General features: G+C 49.5%; 1 protein-coding gene across 2 annotated transcripts in view; it reads left to right on the plus strand.

The window, feature by feature from the left end:
- GARRE1 (granule associated Rac and RHOG effector 1) overlaps positions 1-6,151 on the plus strand; it is an 81,368-nt gene extending 75,217 nt beyond the window's left edge. For both annotated transcript variants that reach the window (XM_081217039.1, XM_081217038.1), the window contains 3 exons: positions 554-691; positions 2,942-3,020; positions 3,557-6,151. In XM_081217039.1, the coding sequence (XP_081073165.1) occupies positions 554-691; positions 2,942-3,020; positions 3,557-3,865 (526 nt within the window). In that variant the 3' untranslated portion in view covers positions 3,866-6,151. The remainder of the gene's footprint in view (positions 1-553; positions 692-2,941; positions 3,021-3,556) is intronic.
- Positions 6,152-13,494: the final 7,343 nt, after the last annotated feature.

A 13,494-nucleotide genomic window follows, 5' to 3' on the forward strand; every position in this document is an offset into this window, starting at 1 on the left:
AGTGGCATGTTGTGTCCCTGTGAACACACCATTGGTATAAATCGGTGATTTTTGAGACAGGCTCTTCTGCTCTAGACAAGGATCTTATTTGGTGGTGTTTGTGAAGTAATTGCATGTTTAACACGGTCTTTAGCTGAAATGAGCATGGCTATGAAACCTGTATCATTTATGGAATGTGATCCTTGTAGCCTACAAAAACCAAAGGTTTTCAGTTCAGTGTTTGAGAGAACTGTGGATTTTCATCATAAAGACATCTGAGGACTGATTTTTTTTACATCTCTTGTTGCTACCTGGTTAATAACTCTGCACAGCTAAAGACCATCTCAGCTTTTTGTTTGGTCTAAAATGAATTTCATCTATAAACCACAGGCTTCTGAGGAGTTTTTAGAGGAAAGAGAGAGACAAGAGACCACTCTTGGGTTGTGAGATGAGTGCAGGGAAAAGACTGTTGTTTTCGGGCTGGGGCAGGGGTGAGGGCTGGCCTCGGGCTGTCCAGCCGGTGTCCAGGCTGGCTTCAGGAGGCCCAGAACCAGCTTCTCTCTTTGGCTTTCAGGGATGGCCTGCACAGCGGCTGGTCGGGTGCTCAGGGAGACTCGGCCAGCTCGAGTGACGAGACGTCCTCCGCCAACGGGGACAGCTTGTTCTCCATGTTTTCAGGGCCTGACCTCGTTGCTGCTGTCAAGCAGAGAAGGTATGAAGGAAATTTTAAACCAAAGGACAGAGGGGTCTGTAAATGTGAACCACAGCTATTCCTCTTACAAAGTTCAGTAGCCCCATCACTCCCAGTCAGCCGTGTGTGAAAGGGGCAGAGGGCCTCTTCCAGTACTGTCTTGCTGAAGCTTGTGTGGTGACTTAAAGTTGGGTTGAGTCTTTGCTGGTAGAACAGCCTCATGCAAGTGGTAGCCCACAATACCAGTATGACAGGCAGGGAGTATTGTGGAGAACACGGTCTGCTGATGCTGGTCTGTGCCTTATGGGAGGCAGCCCTTTCCGTGGGAGGAGCAGGACCAGGACAACCAAGTTCTAACCTAGGGCTCTCCAACAGGCTTTGCAAATCCAAACATGGGCCTGGCCCTCTCTGACCCTCTATTTCTTTGTCAAAGGTGGAACTGGATAAAATGACCCCCGAATGGTATTTCAAAGTTGAAAAAAATAGTTACATAGTATATTCAGATCTGAAGTTTTCAAAAGTAGTCACAAAAATTAAAATGGGCCCTGAAATAAGAGAAGAATTTGTTTAGAAAGAAATGCAGAGACTGTTGTGGGTGTGAGGAAGCAGAGGCCCAGAGGTGGCGTTCTAAAGGACATGGGCAGGAATAGAGAGCATGCACGGTCGCCAGGGCATCAGAAGCCATGCTGTGGAGGGGACAGGGAGGCCACGTAGCATGGCCCTCGTGTCACGGGGTCAGGCTTCATTGGATAAGCAATGGGGAGCAGGTAGATAAAGACGGAAGGGTACCTGAGTCACACAGGGTAGGATGCACAGAGCAGTTACGGTGGTGATGACAGTGATTGCTGATACAAGCTAGGGTGCATTCTTTGTGCCAGGCCCTGGGTTAAGCGTTCATGTACAGTTTCTCACTTAATTCTTACAAACGCTCTATTTGTTTGCTAGGGCAACCATATCAAAGAACCACAGACTGGGGACTTAACGACAAGAATTTATTTTCTCGTAGTTCTGGAGGCTAGAAGTCTTGAGATCAAGGTGTCAGCAGGGTTCATTTCTTCTGAGGCCTCTCTCCTTTGCTTGCAGATGGCCGTCTTTACCCTGTATCTTCACATGGTCTTCCCTCTGTGCCGTCTGTGTCCTAATCTTCTCTTATTATAAGGACGCCAGTCATATTGGGTTGGAGCTCACCCTAATGACTTCATTTTAACTTAATTAGTTGTTTAAACAACTTATCTCTAAATACAGTCACATTCTGAGGTACTGGAAGTTAGGGCTTTAGCATTTGAATTTGGGCGGGGGAGGGACACCTTCATTTATTCAGTAGCACCCATCATGTACCAGGCACTGGTGATACAGCAGCAAACAAATCAAAGTCCCCTTCCTCATGAAACTGATATTCTGTTGAAGGAAGGCCGATAAAAAAATCCCAAATATGTCAGTTTGGATTAGGTGCTATGAAGAAAAATAAAGTAGGGTATGAGGGCAGAGAATGAGGGGAAAGGTGGATTTTCTGTGTTCTGAATGGCAGTCAGGGAGGCCTCTGATGAGCAGAAAGCTGAACAAAATGATGGAGCAACTGGTGAGAAATTGTCAGTGGGGTATGTGAGAGAGAGAAGAATCAAGGGTGAGACGCAAGTTTTTGGCCTGAGCATCTATGTGAAAGAGGGTGCCATGGACTGAGACACGGAGGACTGTAGGAAGAGCAGGACTGAGCCTTGGAAAGATCTGAAGACTTCTGTTTTAGGCACAGGAAATTAGAGAGGCTGACTAGACGTCTAGAAAGGCAGTTGTAGCACCACCTCTGCAGAGGCTGCTGTCTGCACGTAGGAGCGCTGATAGACTGGTTTACTTGGCTCTGTGCCTGCTATGCCTGCCTTGCGTTCAACATAATAACAGGAATTTTTTCATGTTAGTAGTAAAATTAATAGCCTTTTGTTTTGTTTTTGTCACCTATCCCCAGTGCATGGTAAACAATCAGTCTGTATGTGTTGAATAAATTAACAAAAGGCTGGAGCTGGTGGACTCAGCAGCTGAAACAGCCAGTGCCAGTCTTCATGCCTGCCACCTCTGCCCCAGCCCAGCCCTATGACGGCCTGCTGAGTGCACCACTCCATGGTGACCCACCTTAGTCCCCTGCATGTAGTGGACCCAAGGCCTCCTCACCTAGAACCAGTGCCTGAAGACACCTGAGCCAAGTGGCTAGGGTGTCCTCTGGAGAGAAGCTGGACGGGAAGCCAGGTGACCACTGCACTGACCTCTTGCTGCTTTCAGGAAGCACAGCAGTGGAGAGCAGGAGACCAGCACGCTGCCCTCACCGCCTCTTCTTACCACAGTGGAGGACGTGAACCAGGTATTGTGGGCCCTGCTCTCTCCACAGAGGGCTGGCTTTATGGGTACAGACCATGAGTAAGGTTCCAAAGCTTAACTTTTAAGAGGGCCTCAAAGCACCGAGGGGTTCTTTGTGGTTCAATGAGAGGTTCTTTATGGTGAACAACTTTCTTCCTGTGATTTTTGTCTAAATGATTAGCCATCTCAGCTGACTCAGAGCCACATGTAGAGGAAGCTCTGGGGCTGTGCTGTCTAATATGACAGCCATTAGCCACATGTAGCTACTTAAATTGAAATTACTTAAATATAAAGAAAGATCGAGTTCTTCAGTTGCACTGGCCATGTGCAGTGAGCAGCTACTGTACTGGATGGCACAGACATAGAACATTTCTGTCTGAAATGTTGCGAGTTCTGTTAGACGTGCTGCTCCAGAACTGTGGGGAGGGCTGGGGCTCTCACCCTGTTTCCTCAGTGGGTATAAGGACCAGAGATCTGGGGAGGTGGGAAAAGATGATCAATTGCCAGAAATGCCACTAAGAACCCTCTTCTGTCTCTCAGGATAACAAAACCAAAACGTGGCCACCCAAAGCCCCCTGGCAACACCCTTCCCCACTGCCCAGCACCCTGCCTGGCCCAAGTGCACCACTCTATGCAGTCGCCAGCCCTGGCAGCCAGTGGAATGACACCATGCAGATGCTGCAGTCCCCAGTATGGGCCGCCACCAGCGACTGCAGCGCCGCCTCCTTCACCTACGTGCAGACCCCGCCGCAGCCCACACCCCCACCAGCACACAAGGCAGCACCCAAGGGCTTCAAGGCCTTCCCCGGGAAGGCTGAGCGCAGGCCGGCCTACTTGCCCCAGTACTGACCCAGGACCAGCCTGCCTGCCTGCTCAGAGCTGTTGGGGCCAGTGTCCCCACCCCAGGGCTAATTAGCTGGCACCAGCCCCCCAGAGGACCAGTGCACCCTTGTCCCAGGCAGGGATCCTTGGGGATGGGGGTGGTTGGCAACTCCAAGCCTTTAAGGCCTGGCTTCTCAAAACTTTGGAGGCATCAGACGCCTGGAGGGCCAGCTGAAGATGGAGTTTTCTGACCCTCCTCAGGGAGATGCTGGGGGATCTTCGAGTTTAATAAGCACCTCTGGTGATTCTGATGCAGGTGGGCCACAGGCCACACTTTGAGAAACACAGCTCTCTTAAGTTTGTAGTCCCACTGTGTGTGTTGGGAAGGCCTCAGGCCTGAAGGCTGAGAGCAAAACTGACCATTCACCTGAAACCCTCCCCTTCCCCCTCCTTAACACATTGAGTGATGACCACACACCAATCACTGTATTTTATAGCTATTTTTCATATAGGTTTTTAGTTAAAACATCTCCTGCCTAAAATGCATTGAATATTTTAAGATAACAAATAGAGTGGCTGGAGGTTTGTTCAACACTATCTTTATTTAAGCTTATACGAACTGGGCAAAGTATAGAATATTTGTGATCAGAAGCAATCACCTGGGTTTTCTGTAGGTGGACAGCCCCTTGCCACCCCACAGCAGCACCCAGGGGGTGCAGCCTCTACCGGATTTACAAAAGCAGGATCATACAACATGTTGGAGGCATAGCCCTTATGGTGCGTGGACATGAGCCAGCTGGTTGCTGTCCGCGTGCAAGGTGAAGCTACACCTTCGGCCCTCAGGTCCTTCCACACGTGGCCGGAGGCTTCGACACAGTCTCCAACGTGGAGGTGTGGTCAGGGGCTGCAGAGAGACACTTGAAATTTCAGTAATATTGTGAGCTGGCTCAAGACAAACCAATTAGGATGTAGATAGGAAGTAATTTAAAAGTTTTTTCTTTAAAAAAAAGAAAACCTCATTTTCAGTTAACGTGCTATTAAATAGATACCATCCTGTGGATTTAGGGATATTTTTCCAGCCAGAATGGATCCAGAAGAATTGAATGGTGCTTAAATTGAGAAATAATAAATATATCTATATAGACTAGGCATACCCCACTGTATATTAATTGAGGTTACAGAAGTTCTTTATATAAAACTTATTTAAATTTTTCATATTTCATCTTTGAAGAAGTCTAATTGAGAAAAATCCATAATATTTTCTGGTATGAAAGTTTGACAGTATTAATATTTTTTTTATATTTTCTTAAATCATTAAACCATTTTAATATATGTTAACTACTAATAAATGGTTTATTCTTTCTAACTCCATATAAGCTTTTCCAGCAAAGATTGTAGTAACACAGTTATGTTCTCATTTTTCTATGGATATAAGTAAATTTATATTTAAAAATACCAAAAAGAATATATATATGTACGTATACACACTAATTATAGAGGACCCTTAGGGTGCCTGAGCCCAGCCATCTGAATTTTTAGTACTGTGTTGCCAGGCTGTTTCCAGGCCTCGGGTGTTGTCTTTTGTGCTGTGTGCGGATGCCATTGCTGCCTGTACTCATGATCCTTTCACCGTGGGTTCTGAACAGTCACCTCACCATGTTTACAGAGAACTATTTTGTACATAGACTTTTCAGGCACGTGCTTTGCGCCAACCCTGAGTGGCTCTTGTCTGTGTTAGCTGTCACAGTGTGTGCACTAATCTCTGTTGAAGTTGTCCGTGGCTGTCTTACTTGTTAGATAGTTTTCTATTTCCTCAGTAATGTGTCTACAGTACCCTGTGTTTCAAGTTCTGTTATACTGAAGTACTCTTGTTTTAATAGTGCCTCCCCAAAGACCTCATCCTGGACAGAGGTCAGTCCTTGATGCTCCAGCGCAGGTGACATCAACATTGCTAATTATCACTTTCCAATCTGTTTTTCTCAAGTAAGGAAGACATTTTGTCATTGCATCTCCATGGGCTATGAGACTGTGTGAAGCTGTTTGTGTGGTCTCCTTGTAGGTGCTGTGTTCTCAGCACCACCTTGCTCTGAATACTGGTAATTCCAGGTGCTGCGCTCGGCAGAGGGGTCTCGCCGCAGCGCATGTGTGTGCATGTGTGAGTGTGTGTGTCCTTTGTGTGGCCGGGCGTGGCTGCATTGCTCGTGTGACTAGTTACAACGCTTCCAAACTGGAACTCTACATTTTGTATCTTACTTTTAAAGCTCCTATAAGTAAAATAACTATTGGCTTTATTAAAATATACATTTAATAATTTTTGTATCTCTGTTGAAAATGAACTGCAGCAGATACCATGTCAGCAGCCCTGTCTGGTTCATTACTTTGAAAAGCTGCACCCGAGTAGATTTAGGTCGGCCTGTCCTCTTATTCTGAGCCCTTGCAAGGGTCATACCACTGGGGGGGGTATTAGGATGAGCTGGGGTGGGTGGGCAGAAAGCAGGACAACCTACCACACCTCTCCTGTTAGCTTCCTGAAGGCCAAAGCTGGAAGAGGCCTCTGTGTGGGCAGAGCCAGTGTCGTGGTGAAGGAGGTCACCTGGAGGGATGCAGACTCTCTCCTTGGGTTGTGATCTGCCAACACACACATTCCACCAAACATGGGCGCTTGTGAGCTGCCCAGCCAGCCTTTCCAGGGAGCAGGTAGATGCAGGGGTGAGGTCTGCCCCAGTTCTGCCAGGGACCCACTGTGTGGCAGACAGACCCTACCTCACAGGGGCAAGAAGGCCTCGTCTCACTGGATGATGCCATCCTGCTAATGGAGAAGGAAAGATTGCAAACTGGGAACCACAAAAGGCGGGTGGGTTACAGGGGAATTTCAGCTCATTTTCATTTACAGCAAGACAGCATTTGATTGAAGCTTTTTTTCATGAACTTAGGATAATGGAGTGAGCATTAATATATAACCTACCCGTACAAGTACCACTCAGGCTTCTTTCTGCTGAGATGCCTAAAAGCTGAGCATGAGGACTTAGTCCTAGAGCCTTCTAAGTGCACCTCAGGACAAGGCTGCTTAGGAACAGCCATGTTGCACGGGTATGCTAAGGAAGACACCGAAAGTTCATATTAAAATGCTAGACGGAAAAACACATTTTATTCAGACGTGTTCCTATTTAGCACTAGTACCTGGTGCTGTTCCCTGACTTCTGATTCACAACAGTGGTGGAGACAGGAGTCCCGTAGCCCCAGCTCCATGCCAGGTGGGTGGGGATGGAAGCAGGACAGATGTTCACCGGAGCCCCAAGAAGGTCCTTGGAGGCTTTGGCTCAGCCGAGAAATGGAGGATGACACACAGGCAGGTGAGGTCCTTAGGACGGTGCCCCTCCTCTTCCACCTGGGGGATGCTGGGAGAGTGGGGCGTCCAGCTCTAGGAGTGTAGCTGAAACACTGCATTCCAACCATGGTGCCGTGAAAGGACGTTCCTCTTGCTCTGTGTGACCCCTCTTGTGATCTGCTTCCTGATCTGGAGACAGCTCCTCAATTACCAAAAAGCCATGTATGTGGACAACATGACTGTCAGGCTCCCAACCATATGTGCATGGGAGTCTGAGGAACCTCCAGGGACAGGCTCCTGGAAGTGACACAAACAGCTGGCCTTACGATTCCACAGGGATCTGCTGGCTGGGCACAGGCCTCTGATTGTCTGTGAGGGGGACTGGATGTGGCTTATATTGGGACTGAGTTGGGGATGTGGACCTAGGTGAGGAGGAAGGATTGCTTCAGGAGTGTCATTCATTTCAACATTTACTATTGTCACCTGGGGGCGAGGCCCTTGCTAGGATTGGAGCCAGGGCTGCGTAGAAGATGCAGTCTGTGATCGCAAAACTCACTCTTTTAGGGAAGACAACCCCCTCTTTCCCAGTCTTGGTAAGAGGTGCCACTATTCATCCACCCGGCGCTCAGGCAGAAATCCTAGCAGACATTCTTGATCATCTTTACTCTCCTTATTCACTTAAGCAGCAAGTCCTACAAGTGCATCTGCAAGCACATTTAAATTCCACCATGTTCTTATATCTCCACTGCCATCAACCTGGTCCTCCCCTAGCTCCTGCCTTTCCTTCTCAGGCCCCAGGGTGTCCCATACACCCCTGCTACCTCAAGGAAGCCTCCCACCCCCACCCCTCACCCAGTGCCCACCTGCCTGGGCCTCTCCAGTTCCGTTGGGCCACAGCCCAGCCTCCCCCCAGCTTTGTTTTTCACTACAGCACTTAGCACTCCGCTGGAATGTGTGTTTGTATGTCTCTCACCTGAACCAAGGCCTCAGTAGAGCAAGGAGCGAGTCTCCTTCATGGCCACACGTGCAGGGTGCAGAACAGCTCGAAGCATCTCAAGACAAGCCAGATGAAACGAGGTGTTGCTAAGGCCAGAGGCAAATTCTAATACAGGGCAAAAATAGAACTAGCCTTAAAATAAATCGGTTCTCACGTTGGGCTGAAAAATACACTATGATCACTGTTTGTACTAGAGCTGCAAGGAGGGACTGACGCTAGGAGCTGCGGGTAGGGCTCTGTAGCTCAACTAAGTACCGAGTTTTCTCTTCTGCTGGAAACTCATGGCCATGTGCGGTGGGGAAATTATTTTAAAAAAACCAAACAGTGGATTCAAAGGGAAAGCTCTGTGGCGACATCCTGAAGCGACAATACGCGGCCGAATAGGCGAACAGCACGAAGCACGCAGCACAAGCTCCGAGCCTCCTGGGGGCGCTGACTCCCCCGTCCTCGGGTCTCCTAGTCTGCGCACGCGCAGTCCGCCCCAACCCGGAGTATGCGCACTTGTGCGCACACGTCCATCCCAGACGTGCGGGCAGAGGCGTCTGCGACTTCCGCGGTCTGCCCCCCGCTCCCGTCCCGGCGCGGGGACATGCGCACACTTGCACCCCCGGACGTGCGAGCCCACACGCAGACGCGTGAGCACCCCCTCACTACCTGAGCTGATCCCGCTTTCCCTGCGCGTAGACGCATGCGCGCCGCACCTCCGGAGAGTGGGCCCAGTGCCAGGAGATCCTCGTATCTCCGGCGAACCGCGATTTCTTGCCCTTTCCTGGTCAGCGTGACTCAGCACCCTCGGTGGGTGCGCCTCCCCGGAGCAGCTCGCGAAAATCCATCGGCGTGTATCGCCCCACAGCCGATCTCCTTCAGACTCCGGCCGTCGCCCTGTCCACGAACCTCCCTTTGCCCTTGTCCTGGTGATCCCCTGGTCTCCAGGTCCTTCTTGACCCCTGTCCAGCGGCCCTGAATTGAGGCCTGACTTAAGTCTACCCTTCAATCCACTCCTCTCCCGGGTCATACCATTTTGCTGAGGGCACTTGAAGGTGACTGACTGACTGGAGCAGTCTGTTGAACTTTCTGAGCCAGGTTTTCTTTCGGTTGTGATTGTCAGCCCTTGGCCTGGGTGCAGATAACCCTCCGAGAGCTTCACTTCCCCTGGATTCTGAACCCTATACTGTGCGGTTTGCAGACCACAGCATGTGGTGCCGATTGTGGTGACGGTGGTAGAAAACACGTTTAACGTTTGTCAACATAGAATTAAGTTACTATTTTTCCAAATTACAGGCCCCACTCCACTCCCCCAGGATTTGGTTAGAGAGGCCACCCCACACTCCAATGTCTGATCCCTTCCACACACTGCATCTTTCCTAGTGAGTTTCTCCCTACTGCCCTACACAGATCCTTAGATCCACTCCAAGGGGACCAGTGTTAATCTAGCGGTTGTATTCTCCTACCTCTGTCTTTGCCCATGCTGCTGTCCTTTCCATTGCAGACGTCATTCTGGGCCATTTCCACTTGTAAAATTCTACCCTGTCGATCAGATTTAATATCACAAAGGCCTACTTGATGTTAGAACTGGGATAATGGGGAGGGCAGGAAGGGATGGCCTGCTCCTCCACTTCCCCTGTACCTTCTTTCCAAGGCTGAAGAGTCAGGAGGTGGCAGGCAGGACAGGGTTGTGATTAAGAACAGAGCTCAGGAATGGGGCAACCTTGAGTTAATTCTCTACTTAGTAGCAGAATGGCTATTTTCAGATATCTTAACCTGTCTTAAATGGGGAGGACAACAGGATATCCTTCATGGGGCTGCTATGAGGGTTACGTGGGAGAGAATTTAGCACAGAGCTCTGCACACAGTAAACTGGTGGGAGTAGTAAAGTATCCATGTTAGTAGTTGGATGATGAATGGCTTTCAATTAATAATGGCTTGCCTTTGAGCTACTCTTTTTTTGCATTTTCTCTCCCTAGCTACTGTGAGTTATGGTCCTCCAGATAGGAACCTAGTTTTCTGCTAACACAGAAAATCCACATAACTGGAATTTCTTTTTTTTTTTTATTGGAAAACTCTATAGTTTTTTTTTAAATTTATTTATTTACTTATTTATTTTTGGCTGCATTGGATCTTCGTTGCTGCAGGCGGGCCTTCTCTAGTTGTGGTGAGCGGGGGCTACTCTTTGTTGCAGTGCACGGGCTTCTCATTGCAGTGGCTTCTTTTGCTGCGGAGCACAGGCTCTAGGCGTGCGAGCTTCAGTCGTTGTGGCTTGCGGGCTCTAGAGTGCAGGCTCAGTAGTTGTGGTGCACGGGTTTAGTTGCTCCGTGGCATGTGGGATCTTCCCGGACCCGGGATCGAACCTGTGTCCCCTGCATTGGCAGGCAGATTCTTAACCACTGCACCACCAGGGAAGCCCAAGTCCCTGGAATTTCAAAGTACAATGTTAAACTTAAAATATTATGGGGAGGGCCTCCCTGGTGGTGCAGTGGTTGAGAGTCCGCCTGCCGATGCAGGGGATACGGGTTCGTGCCCCGGTCTGGGAGGATCCCATATGCCGCGGAGCGGCTGGGCCCATGAGCCATGGCCGCTGGGCCTGCGCATCCGGAGCCTGTGCTCCGCAACGGGAGAGGCCACAAGAGTGAGAGGCCCGCATACCGCAAAAAGAAAAAAAAAAAAAATATTATGGGGAAATCTGAGAATATCTGGGAAATCTGGAATCGTTGAAGCTACTGGGAATCAGAGAGGCCAAACTGCTGGAGGTGTACATTACAGAATGTTAAAAAGAAGATGAAACCTTCAAAAAGGTAATCATCGGAGGCCTCGCCTCCTGCCTGTTCAGTACCCAAGCTGCTCCTATGAGTTTTGGGTGGATGAGAGAGGACATTGGGGAGGACAGTGTGGCAGTGGGCAGGTGAACACCCATAACATTTTTGGAAACACTTGGAGTTGTAAATGACAGCTCAGCTCAGAACAACATCAACACTAAGGGAAATAACTGATTCGATTTGTGTTCCAGCTGCAGACAGAGGTGACCTGGCCCCAGGAACTTGGGCCCTATGAGGTTCACCCTGACATCTCTCTGGAGGGCACACTCTCCATTGTTTTCCTTGAGACCAGGGACTGAACCTCGGGTCTGTCCTTTCTGAAAGGCAGCTTAACACTACAGAAAACTGAGTCTCTCCTGCTGGCTTTGGGTCCCAGGAAAGAACCCTGTTTGGCGGGCTTAGGTCATGTGTTCATCTCTGATGCAATCAGGGAGGCAGAGGAAGAAACCTAAGGGTGAGAGGTAGTGGTTTCAGACAAAGACAACAGGTGAACAGATGTCTACTGTGATCACCAAAAAAAGCCTACTAGAAAAAGGGAGTCAGTGGCTACTGCTGGGCTAGAGTCATCTGAGGAATCACAGGGCAAGTGGATGATGGGGTAATGGCTACTGAGACTGGCCTTCCTATTGGATGAAGTTCTGTTCTGAAACACAGGATCGAGGGGTGGGAGTGCTGTTCTGTGCAGGCAGCTGCTTGGGTGGGAAACTCTGGAGTGTTTCTCAGAAACTCTAGTAGACCAGATGCTGTTCAGCAACTGTCAGGGTTGTGCTGGGTACGGGAAACCGAGTTAAATCTCAGAGTAGACAGTTGACCCAAAACTCTGGCTAAATAAGGGCCTTGTGGACAGGGCCGTTCCCTGCAAAGTCCTGTGACCATTCATTTCTTCAGTCTTTGGCCGCTCTCTTTTTTCCTTCTTTATCTCAAATAATTCTGGGCTGAGAGAGAAAAGCCATTTGCAGAGGCCAGAGGTGGCAGCGACTGCATGGAACTGGGAGGTGGGCCAGAGGAAGACCTAGGCCTGGGTCTGCAGCAGGACAGGGCACACTCCTAGATGGATGGCATTTCTGGGGGAACTGGGCGATGGAGAAGCTCAATTTGAGTGCCCAGTTCTTGGACTTCTCTCTGACTAGATTTACTCGGTCTCACCCAAACTCTCATCTATGCTCATGACTTCAAGTGCCACCTATTCACTCATGACTCCCAAGTTTTTCCTCTTGCTTGAACTGTCTCTCTTCATACTCCAGATGTGAACACCGAACTTAACACTTCCACTTAGATGTCTAATAGGTTTGGAAAACTTAACATGTCAAAAAACAAGATCACGATCTTCCCCCTAAAACTTGTATTTCTCCAAGATGCAATGGCAATTCCATTTTTCCAGGAACTCGGGTAAAAAACTGGATGTCATCATTGACTGCTATTTTATTTTATTTTATTTTGCGGTATGCGGGCCTCTCAACTGTTGTGGCCTCTCCCGTTGCGGAGCACAGGCTCAGATGCGCAGGCTCAGCGGCCATGGCTCACGGGCCTAGCCGCTCCGCGGCATGTGGGATCTTCCCGGACCGAGGCACGAACCCGTGTCCCCTGCATCGGCAGGCGGACTCTCAACCACTGTGCAACCAGGGAAGCCCTGACTGTTATTTTTCTTTCTCTTAATTCTTCACTCAATATACCTAGATCACCACAGCCAACTCCTCCTACCTTGACACCTTCATTCCTGGCCTGCATTATTGCTGTAGCGTCCTGTCTGTTGTCCTTACTTTCATGCCTACTGAACTGTTGGTCTGATCCTTTGTAAAACACGTCCGATGATGTCCCTCCTTTGCTTAAACCTTTCAATGGCTTCCCATCTCTCTCGGAATAAAACCCAAAGTCCTCACGATGACTTACTGCCTTCCTTCCCTCTGTGACCTCATCTTCTATCACTCTCCTCTCATTCACTCCCCTCCGGCCACACTTGCCTCTTGCTGTTGCTGAAACATCTAAGCATGCTCTCCTCGGGAATTTTGCAGTTGCTCTTCCCTTTGCCTGAACACTTCTCCCCCAGATAGTCAACTGGCTTGCTTCCTCACCTTCTTCAGGCTTTTGCTCAAATGTCACCTCATGAGTGAGTGCCTTGACCATTCTATTCAGAATTGCAACCCCTATTCCCAGCACCCTTTCTAGCTTTCCTTATCTCACTAGCACTTACCAGCATCTGATATGCCATATATTTTACTTGTCACCTACATAGCCGCAGCACCTGTAACACTGAAGTGTTGGAAGGAGTTGGGTTAAGTGGGTGAATGAACGAACTAATGAAGCAGGCCAGGGCTCCGCCTCTGTTCCTCAGTCACTTCCAGGCAGAGGTCGGCAGAGCAGCAGCCCAAGAGGCCGCCGGTGGCAAGGTGAGACGAGCTGAGGCTGCGCACCAGGTTGCCCCTCGGGCGCGGACCGCAGAGAGGAGGGCGGGGGCGGGGGCGGGGCGGGGCGGGGCGGAGCGGAGCCGGGGGCCTGCGCCATAAAGCTCGCTGCGCTC

This window comes from Mesoplodon bidens, assembly GCF_964165515.1.
Source record: "Mesoplodon bidens genome assembly, chromosome: 18".
In the NCBI taxonomy this organism is placed as follows: Eukaryota; Metazoa; Chordata; class Mammalia; order Artiodactyla; family Ziphiidae; genus Mesoplodon; species Mesoplodon bidens.